Source organism: Sabethes cyaneus, chromosome 2 (assembly GCF_943734655.1).
Source record: "Sabethes cyaneus chromosome 2, idSabCyanKW18_F2, whole genome shotgun sequence".
Taxonomy (NCBI): domain Eukaryota; kingdom Metazoa; phylum Arthropoda; class Insecta; order Diptera; family Culicidae; genus Sabethes; species Sabethes cyaneus.
The window spans coordinates 228,642,341-228,669,433 of record NC_071354.1 but is presented as its reverse complement, the minus strand read 5'-3'; the positions used below and the strand labels follow the sequence as shown (position 1 = coordinate 228,669,433).

Here is a 27,093-nt window from a genome sequence, read left to right as displayed (position 1 = left end):
CTTCATTGCAGTGTTCGTCTCCCCAAACCCACAGCTCATCTTGTGCAAATTAGTGTCGCTCAATCTGTTTCGTGAAATATCAATTTTATACTTTGGCAAGCACAACTAGGTGATCGGTACCAACCTTGCTAATTACAGTAATGGACTTAGGCGGGCGATTTGTCGCCTAGTTGCACTGTTGTGTACCGAAACCGATGCCGATTTGACTAGATCGTCTCGATGGGCTCGGTTAATCGCAGATCGCACTTTTCTCAGGCACTGAAAGTTAAGGTTGTAGAGCCGATTTAACTTGATTGCCTCGATGGGCACGTTTAATCGATCGGTGCTGTAAAGATCGTGAGAGATCGACACTGAGAACTGATTGCGTGGTTGACGTTATCGGAATGCGATGTTTTTCCCTTTCGAGATCCCATCTTTTATCTTTTGGAGATCGGCCTGGTATTGTTGAGTCGGAGCACGTTTTCGGCAAGCAGCAATTTGAGTATACTTTATGTTGTTCTGTGGATCGGGTGCTGAGGTACAACAGTGGGGCAAAATCAAAGGTACATTCGTTTTGTTCTGCGGGGTAACCATTTCAAGACAGCGGTATTAAACAATGCCGCACGCTTCCTTTAGAGCGGGTGGAAACCTATCACTTCTTTCCTCCTCCTTATCACTCCTTATTTATTGACTTGATAAAAAATATTTTTCATTTTTGTGTATCTTTTCTTGTTTGTTTCCAGATAAAACCCTGGCGCTGTACTTCGGATTGGCTGTCTACTTTAGTGCGAGTATTCTACTGTTGATGCTATTTTTCGTCGGCCTGTACTTGTACTTCAACAGAATAATTCCCGGAAACGGATTCGAGCTCGACGGTCCTCCGTCCAAAAGTTGATGACAGTTAAGGTTATAATATTTATAATTCAAAGAAAATATACAGGGATTGCAGCATGCCATGAAGTGTTAACAAAAATAAACGTTCAGCCGTGAGTTAGGTTAAATGCGAATCCACAGCCAATAGAGTCTAAGTCGATAAGATGTTTCTTTCCGAAAATCTACCATATTGAAAAACCAAGATTTAATCTCACTGTGATTACCATTTGTTCATAGGAAACAACCTACTTTTTATTGTTCACTTACTACCACTTCCACTACAACCCTCTTCAACCCATTACCCCCAACACTCAATTAGCTTTCTTAACCTTCTTCTTCTTAATCGCATTGATACTGGAGGCAAGCTTATCAATTTCCTTCTCGTCGAAAGCGGCCGGTTCGTACTTCTGCTCCTTCGGTTTCGATCGGCTTACGATTTCACCGACCGCGGAACCCAGCTTGTTCCATACCATCCCCAGCAGTTCCAGGGCAAGATCCTGCTTGAAGAAGATAAACCCAACGATAAAGATCAGCACAATGGCCGACAGGGAATTCTGGTTGAGATCACTTTCCGCCGTACGCAGTTCCGGCCGGAAATGCAGCTCGGTAAAATAGCTGCTGGTGTTCGCGGCGAACTGCACCGCGGGGAGGGTGTATTTGTAGTTCTTATCCGATAGGGTGGTGGTCAGTTCGATGTAGTATGTTTTCCCATCGAATGGGATGCGAGGGAAGAACACCATGATGCCGGGGTTGATTTTACTTTTTGGATTCAGTGGGGATTCGATTCGTTGCGAGTGAACGGGCGAATCGCTACCCTTTTTGTATAGGAATATTTTGAGGGTTTTGTAGTAGTCGTTTTCCGACGCCAGTACCCGTACGGTTACGTCCACGAAGGTTAGTGGGCTGATGGCGATCATATTGACGTCACGAATGTCACCCTTTTCGATGCTGATGAGTTTCTCTTTCGGAATCGAACGGTCAACGTTAGAGTTTGGTCCGTTGGTGCGCACTCGAACACGATACTGGCAGCCCGGTTGGAGGCCTCGAATTCGGTACAGACCATTGAACTCACTGGTGGCTTCCTCTAGGTGATTTCCGCAGCGATCGTCCGTCATCGCTTCAACGAAAACGTTTGCGAAGGGTTCCCCATTCAGTGAAGTAATCGAGCCGAAAATCGAAAAAGCTGTTCGAGTTCCGAGCAACTCTTGCACGACGGTGGCTCCTTCCTTCACCTCGATCAGCTTGGAGTTGGGTTTAAAGTCGTACTCCTTCATCATCGCTCGCAGGTAGTACTCACTCGGTGAAAGCGAGTGGAACTTAATTGTACCATCCTCACCTGTGGGGAATCAAACAATAAATGTATAAATATGATTGAATTACTCCCTTTTGATATGAACCTACCGGTTACCAAGTTTTTGCGATAACTTTCCGCCCCGGAAAGCGACAACAGCACACCGGACAACCGTTGGCCGGCATCGTCCTTTACGGTGACGATGATTTCGCACAGCTTATGACCGCTGAAGCTGTTGGTAGTTCTATCGAACGGCGAAAAGACGTAGGATTCTTTCTCGGCCGACAGTTCCACTGCCAGGCCGGCATCGATGGGACCAAATTTGAACTCCCCTTTGTCGTTGGTCGTGGCAACCAGCGGTGTTAGTTCAGCGTTTTTCGGAAATAGCAGCGTAATTTTCGCATCCGGAATCGGCGGATTGGTACGACCGTTGATCAGAAGGCCCTTGTTGGCGACGATTTTGGTGGGAACTTCGGTGCAATCGGCTCCGCCGGCGGCTTCAAGCCAAACCGGACTGAACAGCATGATGTCGCTCTGCGGGGTTAGGTGAATGTTTTCACCCGATTCCAGGAAGAAATCGTATTTGTAGACGTGTCGGTTATCCGAGAGTTCACCGGTCGGTGTGAATTCGACCGTTTGGATGGAATTATCGATGGATACTTTGGCCTTATAGGCGTACTTCTCTTCCGCCAGTATTTTGATGGTGTTGCGATGTTTCTGTGCAGTTATTGTTAGTGGTGAAACTTCGTTAGTGTTGAATACTTTAGCGACGCCGGTGCCGTATTTGTGACAACCGCTGAGATCGATTTCATAGGTGCCGGCTTTCTGTACGCAGAACGCATTTAGTCCGGGATTTAAAGCAAGTTCGAATGGTTTTGCTCCTTCCACACCTTGCTGCTTATAAGACATTTTTGTACTGTGACTAGAAACAATCGAAACGACGTAACCATTTTGAACGAAACTTGGAACAGATTCCTTTGCAGACTTAACATTGATTTTAATTTTATCATTTTGCCAACATAACTTGGACTTCGGTACAGATACCTCGTAGCTGCCCGGCAAGACATTATTGAACGTATACAAACCGGCTTTTTGCTCTGTTACAAACGACTGACCCGATGGATTGCCGCTGGAATCCAACGCAGTCAAAGTGATTACCAAATCTTCAGGACAATTACTACCGGCATCCGGCAGACATCGAATGTCACCTCCTACGGTAGCTCTGAGCTGGGAAAATATGATTCCACTCAACGGAGATGTTTCGACCTTAAAGGACTGAGTCAACGGGAAGAACTGAATCCCCGCAGCATGTTCCTGTTCGCTAGTTATAACCTGTACAGTGTATTGACCGCTTTCCAAGTATGTGCACCACTCACCGTTTGCGTTTTCCTTCGTTGGTATTTCCACCTGGAAGGTTGAGCCTTTTTTGGAGATGGCAACTCGATGGGACTGCTTGGAAACAACTTGACCGCAAACCTAAAATGTTTGAAAAAGTTAAAACTTTGTTTTTAAAACGCACATTTTTGAATGACTTACCTTAAATCCTGCTACAATAACATCCGGCAGAGCCGGTTTGCTCAGTGCTATTTTAACAATATGATCCTTGAACTGCAAATCATCGGCCGCCACCTGAATCGTATACGTTCCAGCTTGAATATTATCCAGCAGATATTTTCCATTCGCATTCGTAGCCGCAACTTCCCTTCCATTCAACTTAACCTTCGCATTAGCAACTCCCGAACCACCGCTGGCCAGCAGCACCTTTCCGCTCACACTAAAACCAGTCACTTCAAAGCTCTCAGCCAACCGTACACTGTCTCGGCCCACCTCAAATTCTACGGCCTCCGGCCGTATATGAAACTGAATATCTTTGCTATCGAAATGCGGTACAATGCGATACTTTCCAACTGACACACTTGGAAAAACAAACTTCCCGCTTGCTTTGTTGGGCTCCACATAGCAACGAGGAGCTCCGCCATATCGCGGGTCCGTTCCACTGATTGGTGGAATTTTTTCCGTCGGACATTTCACCATCGAAATCATCCCCTTCTCAGCGTACAGCAAAAATCCAACATTCCCGAACGGTTGCCCATCACTGAAGACACTGCCTTCCACCTCAAACCCAGCCACAACCAGAGAATTCGGTGGAATCTCCGTATTCCCGGTAGTCACCGTCACATTATACTCCGGCACAACAAAGTGCCACTTATCGTGTTTCACCTTAATCACGTACTTCCCGGATTTGATGGGAGTAAACGAAAAAATACCATTCCCATCGGTGACGGTCTGCCCAATTTTGGCATTACTCTCAGACCTCAGCTCAACCTGTACTCCTTTGGCACCCACCGTCTGCCGGTAAATTGACACCGTACCGGTAATACCGAAACCTTTGAACAGAAAGTTCACATCCTTACCCTGACTACAGATGTCACTTGTCCCGTCAAACTTGATCGGTACCTGTTCCGGCTCGAAACTCCACCCGGGAGGGGGAATAACCTTCAGCACGTACTCCCCTTTGTCGTACAAAGGAATAAAATAATACCCATTCGAGGGCGAACAGTCCGTTTTGATTTTCAAACTGCCCTGAGTGTTATACCTAAACCGGAACCGGAAGTGTAACAATCAATTTCAACTTGTTAATTAAATTAATAATCATGCAATACTCACAGTCCGACTTCCACCTTGCTGAAGTCGAGGTCGGAGTTTGCGTTTTTGATGAAACCTCCACAACCGAACACCTCATTTGCCACGCATAGTTTCGACGCCAGTAGAAACACACTGTAGACTAGAAAAGTTAACCTAAGGTACGGACACGACATTACCATGGTTAAACGGTGAAAATTTCCCCTAACCAGTCACTAATCACACATTTGCACGAGAAAATTACGGTCGAGACCAGCAGATCATTAGCCGACCATCGGAAAGTGTGATGATTTTTTGCTAAACTGTCATCCGGATCCGAAGCTGACAGTTGGCCCTTTCGAAACCGAACTCAATGCTGTCAGTCGCTACGGTCGTTACCCAGTAAAAAATTCGACCTTCTTTTAGCCACTAGGTACAGCAAAGTTTCGTTAATTGTTTGTTTGTTTGTTTGTCTTTTATTGTCTAGTAGCGTTTAGCGTAAGGTTTACCCTTTTAAAAATGCTACTTCCGATTTGTCGTTAAGTATAATAAAGTCTTACATTTCTACACAATTTCTTAAACTAAAACTATTACACTAATTACGATTCCAAAATTCGATGCAGCCTCTCTTAAAAACTACTTCGGAATTTGCACGCTTTACTATAGATGGTAAACAGTTCCAATTTATTACACCCCGGACGAACAATGAGTTGGCGTAATTCATGGTGTTATTTGCCGGTATAACTAAATTTTGCAAATGTCGACCGCGGGCATGTATCAATTTTCGGTACAGTGTGGCTGGAGTTTGTGTTGCTGTCAGCTTCCTCAGGAAAATGCAAGAACGATACGAGTAGAAGACTTGCAGCGGGCATCCCAACAAGTTTTTTTGGAGGTGAGTCACGTGATCATACCGGCTTAGCCCAAAGACAAAGCGCACACAGCAATTTAGAGCTACTCGAAGGCGATCGAAGCATGCTGTACTGAGGCGAACGTGAAAGACATCTCCGAAAAGAAAATGCGGTAGGATTAGCGATTTAAACATTTTTAGTTTAGTTTCAACCGGTGCCGCAGACATACACACATATAACGTCCGCAAACCAGCGTAGATCTTTCCGCACTGCTGTGTTATTAGGCCGTCCCATTGAAGATCGCTTTGGAATATAAATCCCAGATTACTAACCTTTTCTGACCACTGAATATTCTTGCCGTCCATCATGATGGCGGGTATCGATGACATTGACCTGTCAGTTCTTCGACGTCTGCTTGTAACTAACAGTGCCTTGCTTTTGTCAGCGTTAATTGGTGGTTCGTTAATTGGGCGGTTCGTTAATTGGGTGTTCGCTAATTGGGCTATGTGACAACTTGAACGTCAAAATTGTATGGAATTTTCGAGTTTAGAAATGTCTAACAACTGTCGGAAAATGCAACTGTCGGCCCAATTAGCGAATCAGCTGGAGTGCAGTCGTGGCCCAATTAACGAATTCAGGCTGTATTTCGAAACAAACTGTTAGAGCATCGTCGTGGAACCTGAAACGATGCAAGCTGTCGCCATTTAAAATAGTGAATTTATAAATTAACCTGCAGGTTCGTGGTAGCTCGAGCCCAAAATTCATGAACGGTACACCGTAATGCTGGACAGTTTTAATCTACACATTCAAAATGATTGCTGTCAGTTTAAGCAGGATCCGCATTTTCCAATCCAATTAATTCATAATTTTTTATGAACGCTTTGACACCAGGTCGATTAAAACTGAAGCCAGGTTATGGAATTCGCTATGAGATTATTGTTAGTTTATACAACGGTGTACCCCTCGATTCTACCGTGTGGATAATACTGCACCTTATCACATATATGTACATTGTCATCATTACAGTTAAACAAAACTGATCAAACGTTTTCGCAACGACGCCGCGCGTTTAATATTTCGGTCCAAATATCCCTTTGAATTTCGTTGCTTATTCCTCCGGATTACGTGATTCCACTTCGTAACATACTTCTGTTCTCACAGGTTATGTGGTCCAGTTAGAAGTTTCGCGGAATAAGTGTTATTTCAAGTTACAATTTGTGGTTCGAAATTCATACGTGTTTCGACGTGTTTCGCCGGTGGTACGCGTTTGTATTCGTAGTGCAGCTGTGTACCCAGTAAACCATTTGGTTTGTATATCTCGATTGCAACTGAGATATACGAAATCATATCTGAACGAAAAAGTTATATTTCACGCCATATAAGAACATATATATACCAAAGTGGAGGCGATATAGGGTCTTTTTCTAATTCCCGTCGTAAAGTTCTTGTACTGATTTGACTAAAACACATATTAACCTTCTGATGTCCACCGTCACCTTTTGGCGTTGTCAATTAGTTTGGCAGATTGTTTTAGCTCAAAGTTATTATGCGAGATCAAATAAGAAATGTTTACACGATTTACAGAAATGTTTACACGATGATTCGTATACAAAATATTTACTTTCATGAATTTGTTGCATAGCAGAATAAAACGTAAAATTCCTTTGAGCTTATACTAACATGCTCGCCATTAAATAATTGTCAAAGTTATCAATTTTTTAAAAAAATTCTTTATAATTTATTACTAATTAAACTTGCTCGAATGAAAATGTGTTCGCTTTTTTATATTATTTAAAATCTAAAAGTCGTAGAAAAACCGCTCGAATTTAAAAATTGGTGAAAAAACCGCAGTAATCGCAGAGTTAAGGCCCAAACACAATGCATACGGATTTTACTACGTTGCGGAAATTTGACAGAAAACCCATGAAAAAACTGTCAAATTGCCGCAACGTAGTAAAATCCGTATGCATTGTGTTTGTGGCTTTAGCGTTTATTTTCTTACTGTTTCATGATTGATTGTACAAGTTACATTCTTTTAAGTACTTTATCACTTTTTTTCACTATAACTTTCGTTTCGGAGTCTTTGTAGTGTTACTTCGTCAATATTACATTTTCGTTTGGCGTTTATATATTTTTTGCAGTCGAGGAGAAGATGTCGTACGTTAATTGTGGTTTCGCAACAATCGCATAATGGTGGTGAGTCTTTGTTAAGTAAAAAGCTTTGCGTTAGTCTCGTATGGCTGCCAATATTTATTGTAAAACGTGATACGTTATCACCGTAAAGAATTCTTCACATGCACTCACACGTGCGCTAGATTTTGAGAAAAACAGTTAAATCTTTAAAAACGTGTCCAATTCATTCCAAAGTTTAGCAGAATTTGAATTAATTTGCTTTTAATATATCTACGTAATGCAGAAGAGAGCTTTTGTTCGGCATAGCTGCATTTTTGTTTATAGCAACCACCTACGAAACCACGTGCCGTTTGACAGATAACTGTTTTTTAGTTGCACTATCGTGCAACTAGCGAACGTGCAATAAAAAGACGATGCGAGTAGAGGACGTGCAATTAGCGCACGGGTGCTGTAGCTGTTTCATAACCTTGACAGCATGACCGGGAATCCAGCAGAGTTCTGTCAGTCTGTTTTGTAATAAAGTTTCTATTCTTTGAATCCAGTTTACTAATAATGAGCTTCGAATTAGAATGAAAATTGAAACTGACGCGTAACTAAACTCGAAAAAAAAAACACCACGATTGTACAATATTCGTCGACATACTCAAAGCTTGCTTCTATTTATAGCAGACTTCAATCTACGGTTGACACTTTGACAGCGAAGCCATTTACTGCGACGCAGGGGGTAGAGGGAGAGAATAGAAAAGACAGAAAACTGTTAAACAATTTCACACTTCCATATGGGCAGCACTGCGAGTGTAAAAGTGATCGTGCAGTGCCATAACGTCACTGCCATATTAGCGAATTGGCCAAAGCACATACGCTTTTAACCCAGTTACACACAAGAGCAGTTGTGGTGCACAGGTAAGGTAGTTGCATAGGGTGCTCTAAGGCGTGAGTTCAATTCCGGCCGGTAGAATAAGTGTAAACGCATCGGGAAGTTTTTTCTAGACCCCCATTGCAACTCCCAACAATTATTTTTAGTTTTTTGGCAGTTAGCTGAGACAAAATGTCGATATAGTAGACTATGGTAAAGAAGATTTTTTTGTTATTTAGGTAACATCATGATAACAACACATGTTCTCAATAGTGAAGAAATCCAATAACAAAATTTGGACTTCATTTGCTATCACCGATAACTGAGTATAGTATAAACTTGATACCATGCCGAACGATTTTGGTTATCATTTTTGTTATGTTGTCACTTAATTCATACAAGTTTTTACTAAATCCTGTTATCAAAACTTGATCACAGGATAACAAATTTTGCTATTTTTATGTTATGGAACTTTGCTCGGGTACAGCTTACACACCTCAGCAGAATGGTGACGCCAAGCGTAATAGATATATCCAAGAGATGGCGACAACCATGCTTCTAGATTCGAAATTGGACCATAGGTACTGGGGTGAAGCAGTGCTTACAGCTGCCTACCTGCAGAATCGGCTACCGTCGAGATCGGTTGATACCACTCCTTTCGAAAAGTGGCACGGAAGGAAGCCCAAGTTGGATCACTGTTGGTGATTGCAGGACGAGATAGACTGTGTTTGAAACATTTTGACATCAAGACAGCATATTTGTACGGCGACATTCAAGAAGAATTCTACATGCGGCAGCCACTTGGCTATGTGACTCGTGGACAAGAAAAAAAAGTGTGTCGACTACGAAGAAGCATCTATGGGCTCAAGCAATCCGCCCGCTGCTGGAACAAGAAGTTGTCCAGCGTGCTGAAAACAATGGGATTCTCTGCAAGCTTTGCAGACCCCTGTTTGTTTATTGCGACACGAAATGGACGAAAGGTATACTTACTTGCGTACGTTGACGATTTATTAGTCGGATGCGCAGTTGAGGAGGAGGTTACTCGTTTACGAAGAGTTGAATAAGCATTTTGAGGTGAACTGGCTTGGTGATCCAAACTATTTTTTGGGTTTGGAGATCCACAGAGAAGCTAATGGAGTGTTTAACCTGAATGTTCAGCAGTATATACGCAAGCTGATTCAAACTCTGGGATTGGAGAATGCAAAGGTAGCGCGTACTCAAATGGATCAAGGGAATCTGAAAGTAAACGATAAAGGAGAAGCCTTTGCGGACAATACGTAGTACCGCAGCATTGTGGGGCCCTCATGTACATCGCCACTTGTGCTCGCCCCGACATTGCGGTAAGTAGCTCGATCCTGGGAAGATACTTTGAAAACCCGAAGCAATCCGATTGGACAGCGGCAAAATGAGTGGTCCGTTATCTCAAAGGGACAATTGATTGGCAGTTGAAGCTTGGCGGTGAGACGACCTGCAAGCTAGAAGTGTTTGCGGATTCTGATTGGGCCGGTGATCCCAAAACCAGGAAGTCTACTACCGGATATCCGCGCTTGGCGAGGCGTGTCAAGAGGTACTGTGGACAAGGCGTCTACTTCAGGACATCGGCGAGAAGCAGACTGGTGCGACTTTGGTGCACGAAGACAACCAGGGCTGTTTGAATTTTGTGTAATTCGAAAGAGTGAGCAAGAGGTCGAAGCACATTGAGACTAAAGAGTGCTTTATCCGTGATTTGGTTGAACGCGATGCTGTGTGTCTTAAGTACTGCCCTACCGAAGATGAGGGCGGATATATTTACGAAACCTTTTGGTGCGGTTAAGCACACCCGATTTGTTGAATTGATTGGACTCGTGGGAAACCGAGGGCCTACCGTTGAGCAGGAGTGTTATAGCGAATTCATAAATTAACCTGGGTTCGTGCTAACTCGAACCCGAAATTTATGAACGATACGGGCAGTTTGATAGATCGTCCCGTAAACCGTAATGCTACTGTGTTACCTGACTCACTGCGAAATGCGTTGTATTCGCGGGATCGTGTTGGTTCGAAAGGTTTCGAAAAATATCGCCCTTGTATCGAAAATATCGTTAATTTTGATCACTAAAAATAACGTACTTAAACGTTATATTTCATGTGTCAGTAGTACGCAATAATTGTATTGTGAAACTGAATTGTTATTTATGCAACTTTTTACAAATTAAATGCAATAACAAAAGCACAACTTACAAAAAATCGTTTGTTATCGATATTAACTGCATATGCGTTATAAACGAATAAAGCGTATGGTTACGTTTTATTTCAATAATACGCATATTCGCAGTGAGTCAGGTAAAACAGTAGACAGTTTTAACCTGCGCTTCAAACTGAATGCTGTCAGTCTAACCGAGATGCAATCTTATTAGGCTTTTTACTTTCTAGTTTAGAAAATGTCGATTCCCGCAAAGGAAAAATGTAAATTCTGCCAATTTGTTTGCCATCTTCATTCATGAATGTGTAGCTTTTTTCTAGCTTTTTTCGCAGCTGATGTCTGGCGGTTAATTCTCTTTCGCTCTCTGGTTCGTTCACGCGAGGGAAATTCATACGTGAGTACGGCGCTTCTGATCAAAGTTGAAATTTCTTGTGCTTGAAATCTCATTGAGTTTTTTGCTGCTATGAATTTTTCAACATTGGTGCTATGTGCGTGTTTCGGGAGCACTCCCGAGTCCCTTCGAATCGCGCAAAGTATTTTGGCAAGGGGACGGACTGTCATGTATGTTATTCAACATCGCTATTGAAAGTGTGATCCAGCGAACGGGCATCGGGACGAGAGGAACGAGATCTTCAGCAAGAGTAGCCAAATCCTAGCCTTCGAAAACGACCTCGACATCATTTTACTAGAAACTTTGGGACGGCGGAGGCAATCTACGTCAAACTAAAAACGGCGGCTATCAAATCAAAACAATGCGTCAAAAACCAAATATAGGGTAGGAAGAGGCTCCAGAGAAAACAACGTTCGGCTCCTATGGATAGTGAGACCTGAAGTGGAGGAAGACCTACTTAGGAAGAACGGAACATTCAAGATACTGGAGACGAACAGCGATGAACCGAGTATGTGGTATATTGGCGTAACATTGTAATGTAGGTTGGATCCGAGCGGACATCGCACCAGAAAAATTAAGTAAGTTTTACTTTAACGTAACAAGATAAAAAAAACATTACTTTCATCGCCATTTACTTACAAGACTTCAGATTTGTTTAACATGAATGAATGTTGTGTGAATATGCAATGCCTCGCAGGGGAATCGTTACGCAGTTTTTTAAGTGAGTGTTACTTTCAGCTACGTTGCCCTGAATTTTTGGTTCAGAATCAGAATAACCCAATATAGGGCTTTGCTTTTTATCTCTTTTTCTGAGATTCTCAACGGGTCTCGTATTTCACGCCTGTTATCGCAACCTAAGAGCATTTCAATGCAATTGAAAACCATTAACTAGCTTATAACGCTAGCAACCATACCGTGCGAAAAGATGCATTCAAGTGCAATTATATCGTTGTGATAAGCGTAAAAGAGGAGTCACGAAGTGAATCTCTCATTTGTAGATAGGGCCTATAAAATCAGGCCTGGATTGACAAACATATTCTTAAGATCGTCTTTGGGAAAACTATCAAGTAATTGGCTTCTAGCTGATGGTAAGTCAATGAAATACTTCCTCTGGCTGAATCATCACTTCAATCATCAATTCATCAATTTTTACTGTTGCCTAAGATACGACAGAGATAACCATTTCCGGAGATATGAATTGTTATGAAATTTTCATTGAAATCACACGGACGAATGCTTATGGTTATACTCAACATAGAAAGATTCTGTTTTACTCTAGGTTATGTAAAGAATCTGAAATTTCAGTTTTAAAAATAAATTTTAGTTGCACAAGTTATAAAATATATATTGTTTGAACTTCATTAAAGACAACCTGATCTGATTATTAAATAAAAAGTTAAGATTCCGAACTAATAACTGATTTGAAAAAGCGTATTCCGAGTAAAGTCCGTTTCATACAACACTGTTTATGTCCCTCAATATCAGCAGCAATTAGATTGGAAATAAATATATTCCTAAAACAAAGTTAAATTAAATTCTTAAAGAATATACACCATTAGAGTAATTGTATTCCTACTTACTAGTAAAAAGGCGGCCCCCACAAATAATACTTTCAGTCGAACATCAAGCTCCGGTTCGGCAAAATAGACATTGTTAGTGTACGCCGAGCTGCCAACATTCCACGCCCTGGTAATGGTACCCTTCTGGGTACGCAGGTCCCTATCCATCACGAGAAAGTGCGCTTCCTTGGGCATATGTATCGCATTGCCCAACGAAATCGGTATCCTAAACATCGTATTCAAGTCCCCGTTCATCAGGATGATTTCCCGCGACGTCAGACTGTAGTCTTGCTGAATGCAACCGAGCAGAATTCCCGGGGTAGCCCACAGCTCGAGAAACTGATTCTTGCAAAAGCAGCAAAATATCCCGCAGCCAAGATTTTTCTTCAACAGTACCACCTCCTGATGGCTCCGGTCGACCAGCGACAGTTGAAACGGTCTCAGCGAACCCCAACAGCGATCGCCGGGGTCGGAGGCTTCCGACACGCCGTACAGGGCTTCATTCGATGGACCCCGAATGGTGTAGCGGTTGTCCGAAGAAACCGCCGATAGGACTACGGTGGAATAAATTCTTAAGAAAGTTGTTTATTAGGGATTGGTGGTTGGTACTTACATTCGTTGAGTTCATAGGTTTGTTCTATGAAAACCGAAGCGAGTCCGTACAGGAAGTCAAGGCCGGATCTGGGGTTGAACGGTGTCAGGAAGGGACTGTTGACAGACCTGATGGGGGTGTCGGAATTGACTGCTATTTGATTAGTTTATGAAGGTTTGATTAGAAGTAAGCTACGTGTACTACTTACGGCCGTTATCTTGTTGTTGAGGTTGTGCTGTGATGATTCGATTTTCTCCCGTGTGCACTGAAATCGAGAAACAATTGAACTGTTAGTAATGATAATTGCGACTTCGGCTCTGGTGATGGAGCGTTTAGAGTGCGTGCCTACGGGTACAACGTTGCTTGTTGGTGCAATGCGTAACTCGGAGTCATATCCGTAATCCCAGCTCAAATCGAACGTTGGGTTATCGTGCTCCTGCCGGTGGAGGTTGGGATTAGTGTGGGACATTTTGTGGGATCAGCGTGTGATTGACCATTCGACCGAACCACTGTGCGGCTAATGGTGTTATCAAAGCAATACTGACTGCGCGGTGTCAAGTGCTTGCGGCAAGCATGATTGAGGGTGATGTGTAAAAGGATGGAAAAAGATTTGACGTGGAAAATGTGAAAATCGGAAATAGGATTATATGGGATTGCAGAACAGAGCCAGAGCCAGAGCCAGAGCCAGAGCCAGAGCCAGAGCCAGAGCCAGAGCCAGAGCCAGAGTCAGAGCCAGAGCCAGAGCCAGAGCCAGAGCCGGAGCCAGTGCCAGAGCCAGAGCCAGAGCCAGAGCCATATTAGAAACAGTAAAATCGTCATCTGAATCATCAAAATAACCATCGGAATCATCAAAATCATCATCAAGAGCATCAAATTCATCAACAGAGCTTCAATTATCAAATCGTTATCAGAATCATTAAAATGATCATCAAAACCTCAGAATAATCAAAATCGACTTAAAATCATTAAAATCGTCGTCAGACTCATCAAAATCATCCTCTGAATTATCAAAATCATCATTTCAATCGCTAAATCATCATCAGAATCATCAAGTTATGATCAAAATATTCAAAATCATTATCGGAATCATTAAAACCTACATCGCAATCATCAAATCATCAATCATCGAAATCGTCTTAGAAACACCATCAGAAGACCATCAAGAACATCAAAATCATGATCAGAACAATAAAAATTATCATATACATCGTCGTTAGAATCATCCAAACTTAGTCGTCATAATCTTCATCAGAATCATAAATCCATCGTCAGAATCATGAAAATATTCAAAACTAGCATCAGAACTAGCATACGAATTATCAAAAACTCCTCAGAATTATCAAAATCATCGCAGAATCATCTAAATCATTATCAAAATCATCATCCGAGTCGTCAAATCATCATCAAAAATGTTGTCAGAATCATCTTAGTCATCAAAAATATTGTCAGAATCAGGGAAACCGTCTTAGGAATTATCAAAATTCTTTGAAAATCATCAAAAGTACCTCAGATTAATCAAAATCGTTTTAGAATCAATGGAAAAAGCATCATTGGGATCAACAAACTCATCATTTAAAGCATCATATTATCATAATGATCATCAAAATCATCGTCATAATAATCGAAATCATTAGAATCAGCATCAGAATTATAAAAATCATTACCATCAAAATTGATTTTGTATCGCCAAATCGTCATGAAAATCACCATCAGAATCATCATTTTGACGATCCAATCATCAGCCCTGTCAGAATCATCAAAATAATCTGATGACCATTAAAAATATTATCAGAATCTTCAAAATAATTATCAGAATCATCCATATCACCTCAGAATCATTAAAATTATATCAATGATCAAAATCGGCATCAGAATAATCAAAACCCTCATCGGAATTATCAAAATCATCATTTCAATCGTCAAATCTACATCAAAATCATCGTCGGAATCTCCTAAATCATCATGAGAGTCTTCTAAATCATAATCGAATTATCGAAACCATCAAAATCATTATCAGAATCATCAAAATCGCTTTAAAATCAACAATATCACCTCAGAATCATCAAAATTTTTAAATTATCCAAATCGGCATCAGAATCATCAAAAACCTCAAAGGAAATATCAAAATCATCATTTTAATCATCAAATGTATCATCAAAATCATCATCAGAATCTCAAAAATTATCATGAGAGCCATCAAAATCATTACGGGAATCATCAAAATCATTATCGGAATCATCAAAATCATTATCTGAATCAACAAATTGTCATAAAATTCATCAAAATCAATATCGGAATCATCAAAATCCTTATTGGAATCATCAAAATCATCATTTGAATTAACAAATTGTTATAAAAATCGTTAAAATCATTGTCAGAATCATCAAAATCGTCAAAAATATTTTCAGAATCAATCGTCATCAGTATTATCAAAATTGTCTCAAAATCATCAAAAGCACCTCAGAATTATCAAAATCGTCTTAGAATTATCAAAATCATCATCGAATCATCAAAATCATCATCATAAATCATCAATCATCATGAGAGTCATCAAAATAATCATCGAAATCATCATTTCAATCGCTAAATCATCTTTAGAATCATCAAGTCATTATCAGAATTATCAAAATCATTATCGGAATCATTAAAACCATCATCGTAATCATCAAAATCATCGAAAATCATCTTAGAAACACCACCAAGAGCATCAAAATCATAATCAGAACGATTAAAATTATCATATATATCGTCGTTAGAATCATCCAATCTTAGTCGTCATAGTTTTCATCAGAATCATAAAATCATCGCCAGAATTATGAAAATCATCAAAACTAGCATCAGAACTAGCATACGAATTATCAAAATCTCCTCAGAATTATCAAAATCATTGCAGAATCATCTAAATCATTATCAAAATCATCATTCGAGTCGTCAAATCATCATCAAAAATGTTGTCAGAATCATTAGAGTCATCAAAAATATTATGTTCAGGAGACCCGTCTTCAGAATTATCAAAATCCTCTGAGAATCATCAAAAGTACCTCAGATTCATCAAAATCAGAATCACCAAAATCTTTACCGAAATCATCAAAATAGATGATTAGTTTGATTTTGAATCGCCAAATCGTCATAAGAATCACCATCAGAATCATCATTTTGATGATCAAAATCATCAATATCGCCTCAGAATCATCCAAATAATTTAACTCCTGGTTTCGTATTCTACTAAGACGCTCCAAAAACTTCAGTCAAAATAATCAGATGACCATCAAAAATATTATCAGAATCATCAAAATCGCTTCAAAATCAACAATAACATCTCAGAATCATCAAAATTGTCTTATAGTCATCAAAATCATCATCGGAATCAATAAACCATCATCAGAACCATCAATATCCCCTCAGAATCATCAAAATTATCTCAGAATTATCAAAATTGTCATCAGAATCATCAAAAACCTCATGAGAAATATCAAAATTATCATTCCAAGCATCAAATTTATCATCAAAATCATCATCAGAATCTCAAAAATTATCATGAGAGTCATCAAAATAATTATCGGAATCATCAAAATCACCATCGGAATCATCAAAATCATCCTCTGAATCAACAAAAAGTCATAAAAATTGTCAAAATCGTTGTCAGAATCATCAAAATCATCTTCAGAATCAACAAAAATATTGTCAGAGTAATCAAAATCGTCATCAAAATCATCACCAGCATCATCAAAAATATTATCGGAATCATCGAAATCACTTCAAAATTATCGAAATCACTTGAGAATTATCAAAGTCGTCTCAGAATCATCAAATTATTATCGGAATAATTCAAATTATCATTATCAAAATTGCCATTAGAGTCATCAAAATCATCAAATCGTCATTAGACTCATCAAAATCATTACCGGAATCATCAAAATTATCATTGTGATCATCAAATCATCACCATAATCATCTCAGAATCACCAGTTCATCAAAATCATCATCAGAGTCATCGAAATCATCAGAATCAGCATCTATGAATGAAACAGAACCTCTTTTTTTCGTTCTTACTACGAACCGATGTCATTCAGGCACATCGAAAAACATCCACAACAATTTTTTTTTATCTTATCACTGCCCGTTATCAGTTTGGTTTTGAGCAAGCGAACATCGGATACCGATCGAGGACGGGTGCTGCGGCAAAGCCAATGAACGCAGGTAATTCGTCATCCGATCCGATACCTATACGTATGGTATAGGTATTCGATGCCAGTTGCCAAAGTCGTGAGTCGTCGTGAGTTTTGTTGAGCGGACTTTCGGCGTGAATAAAATGAATCGTTGTGAAACAATTTCCAGCTAGAGGTGGTTGGTTTTGTTTCAACAAATACTGAATTTATTGTATTATAGTACGTTAGGTTTCATTTATTTTAGTATCATTAAATTGTGTGTTGTGTTTTTTTGGTTTTGTATATAATATAGATATAGATTCGTTTCATTTTATCTGTACTGGTAATACCTAATAACCCAAGTGTTGATGGATTCTTTACTAGTCGTATGTTTTGTTTTACATATATTACTTCTTTTGTTCAAGTTGCGCCACAAAGTGTTGTCACAATGTTTATATTTTTTTTATTATGTATGCTTCGGATTGCAGGATTCTACACGTACATTATATATTCAGTTGTAAGTTTTTGTTTACTTTCAATTACTTTTCGTTGAAACTGAAGTGTAAAAACAGGTATTCTTTGTTTGTTTATTTCAAATTAGCTGCACTCATTTCGTGTTTAGGTTGTTTTATTCCCTCTCCCGTCTCTGGTTGTGGGCTTTGTTCGACGTTGTCCGGTTTTTTTGTTCAATTTATTGTCAGATTTTTCCTCTTTTGTATATTAGTTTGATCAATCTAAAATAGTTGCTTGATGAATCGTGAAAACGATAAATTTTAGTTTTGTGCACAATACTGCAATGACGCTGTCATAATTTCAGCACAGCGATTAACTACACGTATTTTTTTTACTAAATGATTGAAATGTTGTACAATATATGCAGCAGTAGGTTTACTGATTTTATCGAATGTATTTTTTATATATGAATAATATTTCATTGCAAAATACAGCATGCTAAAATATAAAAATTTATGCGATTTTTTTTTTCAAAAGGAAAATAATCTCAACATCAACAGTGATTCCTTTGGAATGATAAATTAAATTTCTAATTCAACATAAACGTCATTGTTTTGCCCTGGTATGAAAACTTCACTTTTAATATGCTAATTCCATTCCCGTAAGATCCTAAAATTCCGTCGTCACTATTTGGCTGGTAGGTGGATTCATTGGAGACATACATGTAAGGGATTAGATTTTGCTCGATATGCGTGTATTGAAAACGACATGAATCTAGACGTACGTCATCCAAACTCCGGCTATCGGTTGCTCATTTACAATTATTCAACACAGACGCTGATAAACCGTGAGATCATCAAAGATAACAACAAATTGTTAGATGCGAAGAGACTGAAAGACTCTTTCAATGGATTTTTTCCACTCCATGGCATGCGCCGAGACGCGAGTTGGTTTGTGTCTTCGCTTACAAACCGCTAACGCCTACTTCGATCATTGCCCGGTAGAGGCAAGGATTTTTGGCACACTCGCGTGGTCCCAGCTGTGGACCGGGGAATCCTCGCAGGATCATCAATGCCGACCGGGCCGTGGACTGGCAGTTGGTCTGCCCTTCGCAGATCATGTCCGCTTCGGCCAGATACTGGAAGTCACAAACCGTCTGGGATGATCCCTGCGAAAACAAATTAAACAAAATAATTTTAATGGGATTTACGTACTAATTTTACTGAACGAGCTTACGCATAGATAACACAGCTGATGGGCCCCACAAGCCGGTAGAAGTTCTTGATAGATATCACCACTCAGCACATCAACTCCCCTACATCTACGTTCTAAAGCATCTAGCAGTGGACATTCATTTGACTCTGAAAGAGAAAACAGTATTAATTTATTCATTCCAACACTCCGAAATTTAGTAAATTACCGACGGCCAAACTGCGACCATAACCTTCGCTTGCTGGAGCATAATGTCCGGCACCTAGTTCTTCCTCGAATTCGGGCACATCATTTCGGAATACCTCCTGAAATCTCTTGGTTACTCGCTTCTTCTTTTTCTTCTTCTTGTCATCGTCCAACTCATCCAGGTCGTTCTCCACCTCATCGTGAGAGACCTTCTCACTTGGTTCCATTGAATGCCTGGAGAAAAAGAAACAAGATCATAGCAGACGTTGGTTTTCGAAACGTTCACGCCACATTTACAACTTACTGGCTGTGATCGTATTCGGCCTTCTCTTTCTTTACCGCTACTCGCTTGGCTTTTTCCTTCTTATCGTCCCGCTTGTCAGCATCGATCTCGACATCTTTCAGCGGATCTACCTCATCACCAACCGAATCTTTCAACTTCTCCAGTGTGTGACGCATCTTTTCAATACTGTACGCGGTAGCCAGACGTGAAACCACTTTGTCTTTCATCTTCTGCAAGTCCTCTGGCTCAGTAAGTCCACCTAAAATTATATAACCACATTTTAATTCCCGAATCCCATGTAGTACTCAAAACCATATTACCTTCATGATCCCCCGTATATTTAACCGTCTGATCCAGAATCAAATCCTCGATCGTTTTCAACTTCCTATCCATGTTATCCAACTTCTCCTGGTTAATGTTTTTCTTCTTACGATCCTCATCATAAGACTTGTAGAAACTCAATGGATACGCTCCTCCGCTGATACTTTTTTTCCTTCGATCCATTCCAAAGTACTTATTCCACTGAATCGACTTCTTCGCCTTATACTCACCGATGTCGCCCGGAATGATTTGGTCCTCCTTCACAACCTCGAGATTCGAACGCTTCTTCTTAACGGAACGTTTTCTCTTATCATCATCCTCCCCTTCGAACTCCTCACTCGATTCATGCTCATGATCATGCTCATGCTCATGATCATGTTCGTGATCATGGTCATGCTCGTGTTCATGACTTTCCTCCGAACTGTGCTCATCGTGATCATGTTCCTTGCTAGCTTCCTGCTTCGCGTCGTGCGCTTTCGAATCATTCACCTTATCCTCTGCCTTCACCGGTTCGTGAACCGCAGGTTCACTCGATCGCTTCTTCTTCTCCTCCGGCTGTTCGAACAACGCCTGCAAATCCTTGGCTACTTTCTCGTCGGTTCCGGCGATGCCGGAGTCCGGTTTCGGCGATCGCTTCGCTACTGGGAAGCGCTTCCTGCGTGACGCAGGAAGCCACGGTAGCATCGGCATGGTTCGCTTCTTCTCCTGCATCGGAGGTCCGTAATACATGGCTGCTGCAGCATCCGATTGCGAACCGATTGGATAGCCCTGTCGCTTGTCGAAGTAGGATGGACCTTCATCGTCGGAGGCTGCGGCAGCGGCGGCGGCTGCGACTGCGGCAGCCGCACGGTCCTCGTCGAACAGCTCCTGCTCGATTTCGCTTTCCTGCTGCTGATATTTGTCCCACAGCTCGCGCAGCTCATCCAGATACTTTTCCTCGCGTTCGACATTTGCTTGACGGTCAATCTCCTTCAGGAAATCCGATGACATATCGGGACGTGTTCGGAGGGCTTTTGCTAATTCACGCTCTCGGAAAAAGGTCGGATACGTTGCCGGGTGGCTATAGGCTGAAAGAAAAACAATATTGGAACGAGAAGTGTTCATTGGTTTCCATTCCAATTGTGCGACGACAACGAGTAGATGATGGATGACGCAAATGAAACGGGAATGTTGAAGAAGGAAAGCGAATTCTCGCATGGCTTCACAAATGGTTCGCATTGTTCACCATTAGAGGATAACCTCTTTTAGTGGAAAGGGTCAGAAAAGGTTCTCTATTCATGGCTGGTGCGTGCAAATTGGAGATTTTAAGTGGATAGCATCGTTTTTAACGGGATAATTGAATTCAAATAGCATGAAAGCCACTTACGGTTCCGTTCGCGGAAAACTGTCCGTTTACGGGCTTCCAGATCGTACGGGTCGTACGGTTCCTCCTCCAGATCATCGTCCCGTCGCAAATAATTGGCTAAAATTTTATTCAGCCGCTGACGATTTGGTCTGTACGCCGGTTGTTCGTCGGATGCTGTAACAGCAATTTTCTTTATTAAATTTTCATTCTTGCCTTTAGGTATTATTCAAATTACGTACGTTCCAGCCAGTAACCTTCATCGTCCATCAGCTCTCCATTGGCCTCATCTTGCAGCGCCAGTTGGGCTTCGCGACGGTGCAGGGCATCAACAGCCGCCTGTGTACGAGTAAAAATAAAACAGTGGAATTCGAATACCAAAGGTGAAATTCAATGCCGATTCGACGGGGATGAATCGGACTAGGTAGAGGAAACTAACCTGCAGTGAGTAGGGAGAGGAGTGCGGTGAGGACAATGTCAGGCCCACGCACAGAACCAACGTGCTAAAGACCACCAGAGCCGCCATGCTGGAAGCTGTGGAAACACAAAAACAAGGAACAAATTAACATTTTCCCACTCGAAATCACGCCACAGTCGCAATTGCTCAACTAATGATTCTTGTTCCCGCCGCCGCAGGCATTTCCGATTTTTACTCGACGGTCAACAAAAACTTTAACGAAATTCATTCGATCATATTCATTTAATTATGCGTTTTAATACATTTTTTAACCTTTTCCAGGGAATCAATGTTCTTGTAGTTACAAAAAAGTGTCAAACAATTCTGAATTTAGTTTTAAAATAGTCGCGTAAGCCATGCATAAGGGTTAATAATCTTTTGCAAACTAAAGCCAGAATTATCAGTTTGAGTGACGCATAATAAGATAAAATATATCGGAATTAGTAATTAATACTCAGTGTCTGCCAGGGGCGGATGAAAACCAAAGGGCCCACCGGGCCTTTGAGATTAGGGGACCCAATCTGCAATATTCTCATGGCAGTACATTAACACAAAAACTAAAAGGTATACAGCATTAAGAGTTGTACGAATGGCTGACGCAGGACTATATCAGATCATTAGATCAAAGACTAATGTAAACTGCATTTCTGGCATATGTATGTTTATGAGAATCTGTGAGTGGCATTGTTTAAGTGAATGTTTAAAAGAGAAGAGCGAAATATTCAGATTCAATTCTTCATTGAATGCAATGGTGGCTTTGAAAATACGTGGACGAGGGTTCATAAGTACAACGCCTGCAAGCATTGAAACATAGAGATTTCTTTTAAAAATCAGTTGTGTGCATCATAAAGGTTGAAATAGTAATGAATGACCAGCCCAGAGATTATTGTATTAAATATGATTAAGCGTAGCTTGACATGATTCAATAATCTTACTTTTACTCGCTTGTGGCCTTTAAAAGGGCCATTGGTTACAAATAACATTAAAGCCAAAGCACGTTCATCGTAAATATTACGTGCCATTCGAATTTCCTTCTCTTTTAACATGATTGGCAACAGGCTCGTGAGTTAACGGCGTCGATTCACTGTCTTTTGTTCCGAGAAGGTTTTACTTGTTTACTTGCACAGCTTACCGTTTGTTACATAGCAGAAAATATAACACACGCAAAAATTTATGTTTTATTTATATGAGAGTCCCTATCTTTCTACCACAGGGGGGGGGTCTCAAACCAGCATAAAATAAATTCATACCTCCTTAACCCCCATATGCCAAATTTGGTTCCATTTGCTTGATTAGTTCTCGAATTATGAGGAAATTAGTGTTTCATTTGTATAGAAGCCCCCCCTCTTACGCCGTCCATAAAATTGCTCTCTCGCCCCCTCCGTAAAACTGCTGATCGTTTTATCTTTCTAATGATATATGAATTGTTCAGTTTCGTTTAGTAGTTTAGTAGTAATTAGCATTTGAAATCTTTCATTCCAACGTTACACTTCTATTTTCGTTTTCACAAAGTGCTTCCCCCATCCAGTATACTAAACAAAGACGTAGTCCTACGTCAAAAACGGCATCTACTCAAAAGACTTCAGCGTTACAAGGACAGTAAATCGAATAATTATGGGCTCTATCTTGTAAGTCATGTCGTGCAACTCGATTCGACTCAGTCACTGTCGAGTGTCGAGTACGGGGAAAACGGGCGGTATAGCGGCCCGATGCACGATCGAAACAAAACAAACTCACTTGTCATGTGTGTCATATTAGCGGTTCACGGTACTTTAGTTTGCACGCATTTTTTTCGACCGAACGAAGATTGCTTCGCTACTTTGAGCGTTGAACAGCCCACATGAGGGACCATCACGTTGATAAAGTCCCCTGCGAGGTTAGAAAGGCCATGATTTTACGGTCGATGGTATCATACGCAACTTTGAAATCAATGAAATAATTGTGCGTTGAATTCTGTATTCATGTGACTTTTTGGAGGATCTAGTGCAGCGTGAATATTTGATTCATAACTGACCGTCCTTCAGCGAACCCGGAAGAGCACTTTCCACATTCTAATGAGTGCACCAATGCAGTATTTTCCTCATCTATCACCCATTTATATTTCTGCAGATTTTACGTTATAGGGTTAATTACATTCCAAATTTCAAGTATCAAATAAGCTGACTTTATATAGGATAGGATCTCAACTGTTCAATATATATGAGTAGCTTACTGCGTCTACACGTCAGAACAGAGAAAAGAATCGAACGACCAGCATTCCTGCTTTTAGAATCCAGAGGATTCTTATTTCATAGTGCAGGCGATTCCCGTACCGAGTTATCGCTATCCCTGGGATTAAATTCTTAGATTCTCCTATAAGAATCCTACTTCTATAAAAAAGGCATTCTGTGCGAATCCTCAGCAGAATTCCTTCACCCGGTTCCAATGCGAGGAATCCCAGAGACTCTATGCGAATCTTTTTGGTTCGTCTTGGTGGAGCTGCGGAAAACAGAACCCACCGTCTAAAAAACGTCAGTACCAAGAGCACGTGCCGCCGGTCCAGAGGAGAGGTTCGCTAGCAACGACACACGGAGTTTCTACAAAACGGTCAGGTGCAAGAATATTGCCATGCCTGCGATGTGCATTGATAGTGCTGGCAACCTGCTTACTGACAAAACGTCGGTAGCAGCCTTGTGGAAGAGTATTTCAAGACGCTGTTGAATAGATAAGTAAACACGAAGATCAGCAGATACAGGATAAGAATTGTGAGCGACGGCCAAGCTGTGGAGCCACCAATACAGGAGAAGGTTAAGAAGGCAATCAGTGAGCTGAAAAACGGTAAAGTTGCTGTAAAGGATGGTATTCTGGCTGAACTTCTAAAAGCGGGGAGCGAGCAGCAGTGCGAAACCATTCGCCGCCTCATTGTCAGGATATGGGTGGAAAATAAATATCAGAGGAGTGGTTGATTGGCCTAATTTCTCATAATTTTAAGAACGGATATCGACTCGATAGTAAAAACTATCGAGGTCGAGGCATTACGTTGCTCAATTTTGCCTATAAGGTACTCTTCCTATCCTGTGTGGCAGACTGAGATCGTTAGCGGAGTTTTGCGTCGGCGAGGATCGCTCTACGATGTATCAGATATTTACCCTGCGTCTAGTAACTAACGACTTCCGGGAGTACAACTTGCAGACTCATCATCTTTTTGTGGATTTTAAGGCGGCATACGATTCAGTCAAACGAAATGAGCAGTAGCACTTAACGCTAGGACATGGTTTTCCTACAGAACTAGTTACGTTGATTTGTGTGACGCTGGATGAGCAAAAATTATGAGTCAGAATAGCGAATGAGACCTCACATGCTTCTTGATTTTGCTGATGACGTCGATATCACCGAAATCAACAGTAGAGCAGGGAAAGAAGCATTTAAGCCACTTAATTGGGAAATTAGAACTTACCATTAACACCGCCAAAATGAAGTACATGGCTAGCAGGGAACGTGAAAGTCCAAATGGTGTTGGTGCCGTAGAGGAACTGAATGGGGAACGGTATGAAGTAGTAGATGAATTCATATATCTTGGTATGCTCGTGACATGTGACATCGATGTAAGTCGCAAAATAAAACGACTAATTGCAGCTGCGAGTTGGACTTTCTACGTATTACGTTTGGCGTGTGGCTGAAGTCCCGTTGCTTGCAAATTCGCATAAAAATGGCGCTCTAGAGAACACTAATCCTCTCAGTGGCCCTTTACGGACATGAATCATGGACGTTAAAGGAAGCTGATCGACGAGTGCTTGGGGTTTTTTTTGCGTAAAATTTTGCAAAATGGAAAATGGAGTGCAGCGTAGATGCATGAACCAGGAGTTGTATCAAGTATACAAATATGCTGTTATAATGAAGGTAGTAGGGTATTGTCGTTATCGTCGGGCCACTGTTATGGTCGGGCCATCACGATTTAACAGTTTTAGTAACTCATGATATCTATGCTACAACCATTGTAAAACTTCTTACTGTGATAGCTAACTTTTCACAATATTGTGAGTTTCAATCGTGTGTTCAAAACACTCGTACTGAATTCAGTGACTAAATCTTACAAAAAAAGTTTTCCAGGCGCAATGAACTTTTCTTCTAGAAATGATTCATGAAATGTAATTATCGAGATAAATTTTGAAAATGTATAAAGTGTGTTGTGCTGCACACGAAGACTATAGAAAAATCCCCTCCAGTAAGATGTTTGGGAAGGCTAAGGGGAAATACTAGAAAAGTGCTATTTGTAAAGGTCGGGCCACTTGAGTAGTCATGGTTGGGCCACCATAATTTTAAGCGCAGAAGCGCAATAATCGCTAGAGAATGTCAGTCACGTAAAGTGTGATGAAATAAAGCAAAATTAGTACGATAAAAACCTAGATTTTTATTGTTTTTTTTTATTGTAGTTGTATACTTCGGAAAAGGCAATTGTATTAATATTGATTTTACAAGATCGCCAAAAATTCGCAAAAATGCAATTAAAAATAGGTTATATGAGCCTATATGAGTCGTTGTTCCCATTCTTTTCATGTCTCTATATAGAATTTCAATACGTATGTCTTAGATTTTCTGCGGTGGCCCAACCTGTACAACATGGCCCGACCATGACAACATTTTTTGTCTCCACGTAAATTCCTATAACTTTTTTATTTTTCAAGCAATCAGCTCAAAACTTTCCGGAAATATACCTTATTCTTAGACCTTTGCAACGATGTATTTAGATTTCCAAAATTCCTTTTGAAACGAAAGTTATGGGCGAACGCCAAAACGTGGCCCAACCACGACGACACTCCCCTACAGTGTGGCAGTCTACGGTGGGCTGGTCACGTGGCTAGAATGCCTGATGAAAGAGTAGTCAAAATTATTTTAAGCAGTGAACCAAGGAGACGCCGTAGTTTTCGAAGCAGACTTTACAACTGATAGATGTGCGCTATCGAGGATGACGGGCTTAGAGAATGGTAGCCCAGGATTGAGTACTGGAGGACCATAATTCATTCAACGCAGGACCGATAACGGACCGTCGCCACTGAAGCAAACTAAGTATGGACCTTAAGGAGAAACCGAAAATGGCTCAAAGATGGCTGGATAAATGGCTGCGTTCGATGCATGCATTGTTTTGTACCTTAAAAATGCATCTGTAGTGGAAGAGCACGCTTTCGCCACGTAATCAGTGCTTCCAGTGCTGTTATAATTTCCTAAAGCTTGTCAGTCCATTTATCGATCCGCTATATATTAACAAACGCTCAGCAAAACATACTTCCCAATGGAAAATATATGTCACTGATCATATAGATCATTACGTGTTCATAAAACGTGTATCCTGGAATTAGTTAATAGATAGTTGGTTGCGCACATATTTCGT

At 40.8% G+C, this 27,093-nt stretch overlaps 3 protein-coding genes across 3 annotated transcripts; all 3 read right to left on the bottom strand.

The window, feature by feature from the left end:
- Positions 1–1,067: 1,067 nt before the first annotated feature.
- On the bottom strand, positions 1,068–5,062 carry LOC128733675 (nodal modulator 1). Its single transcript, XM_053827427.1, has 4 exons — positions 4,811–5,062; positions 3,680–4,739; positions 2,254–3,619; positions 1,068–2,188 (listed from the first exon to the last, which is right to left on the bottom strand). The coding sequence occupies exons 1-4, from the start codon at positions 4,966–4,968 to the stop codon at positions 1,164–1,166; spliced, it is 3,609 nt and encodes a 1,202-aa protein (XP_053683402.1). The 5' UTR covers positions 4,969–5,062; the 3' UTR covers positions 1,068–1,163.
- Positions 5,063–12,653: 7,591 nt separating this feature from the next.
- LOC128737257 (phospholipid scramblase 1) lies at positions 12,654–13,792 on the bottom strand. The gene is made up of 5 exons (XM_053831862.1): positions 13,669–13,792; positions 13,532–13,588; positions 13,345–13,473; positions 12,753–13,285; positions 12,654–12,686 (listed from the first exon to the last, which is right to left on the bottom strand). Exons 1-5 carry the CDS (start codon positions 13,790–13,792, stop codon positions 12,654–12,656), a joined length of 876 nt encoding a protein of 291 aa, XP_053687837.1.
- A 5,061-nt stretch (positions 13,793–18,853) lies between these two features.
- LOC128736722 (sarcoplasmic reticulum histidine-rich calcium-binding protein) lies at positions 18,854–23,478 on the bottom strand. The gene is made up of 9 exons (XM_053831208.1): positions 23,463–23,478; positions 21,708–21,802; positions 21,511–21,607; positions 21,293–21,445; positions 19,926–20,993; positions 19,627–19,864; positions 19,345–19,556; positions 19,161–19,285; positions 18,854–19,092 (listed from the first exon to the last, which is right to left on the bottom strand). Exons 1-9 carry the CDS (start codon positions 23,476–23,478, stop codon positions 18,889–18,891), a joined length of 2,208 nt encoding a protein of 735 aa, XP_053687183.1. The 3' UTR covers positions 18,854–18,888.
- Positions 23,479–27,093: the final 3,615 nt, after the last annotated feature.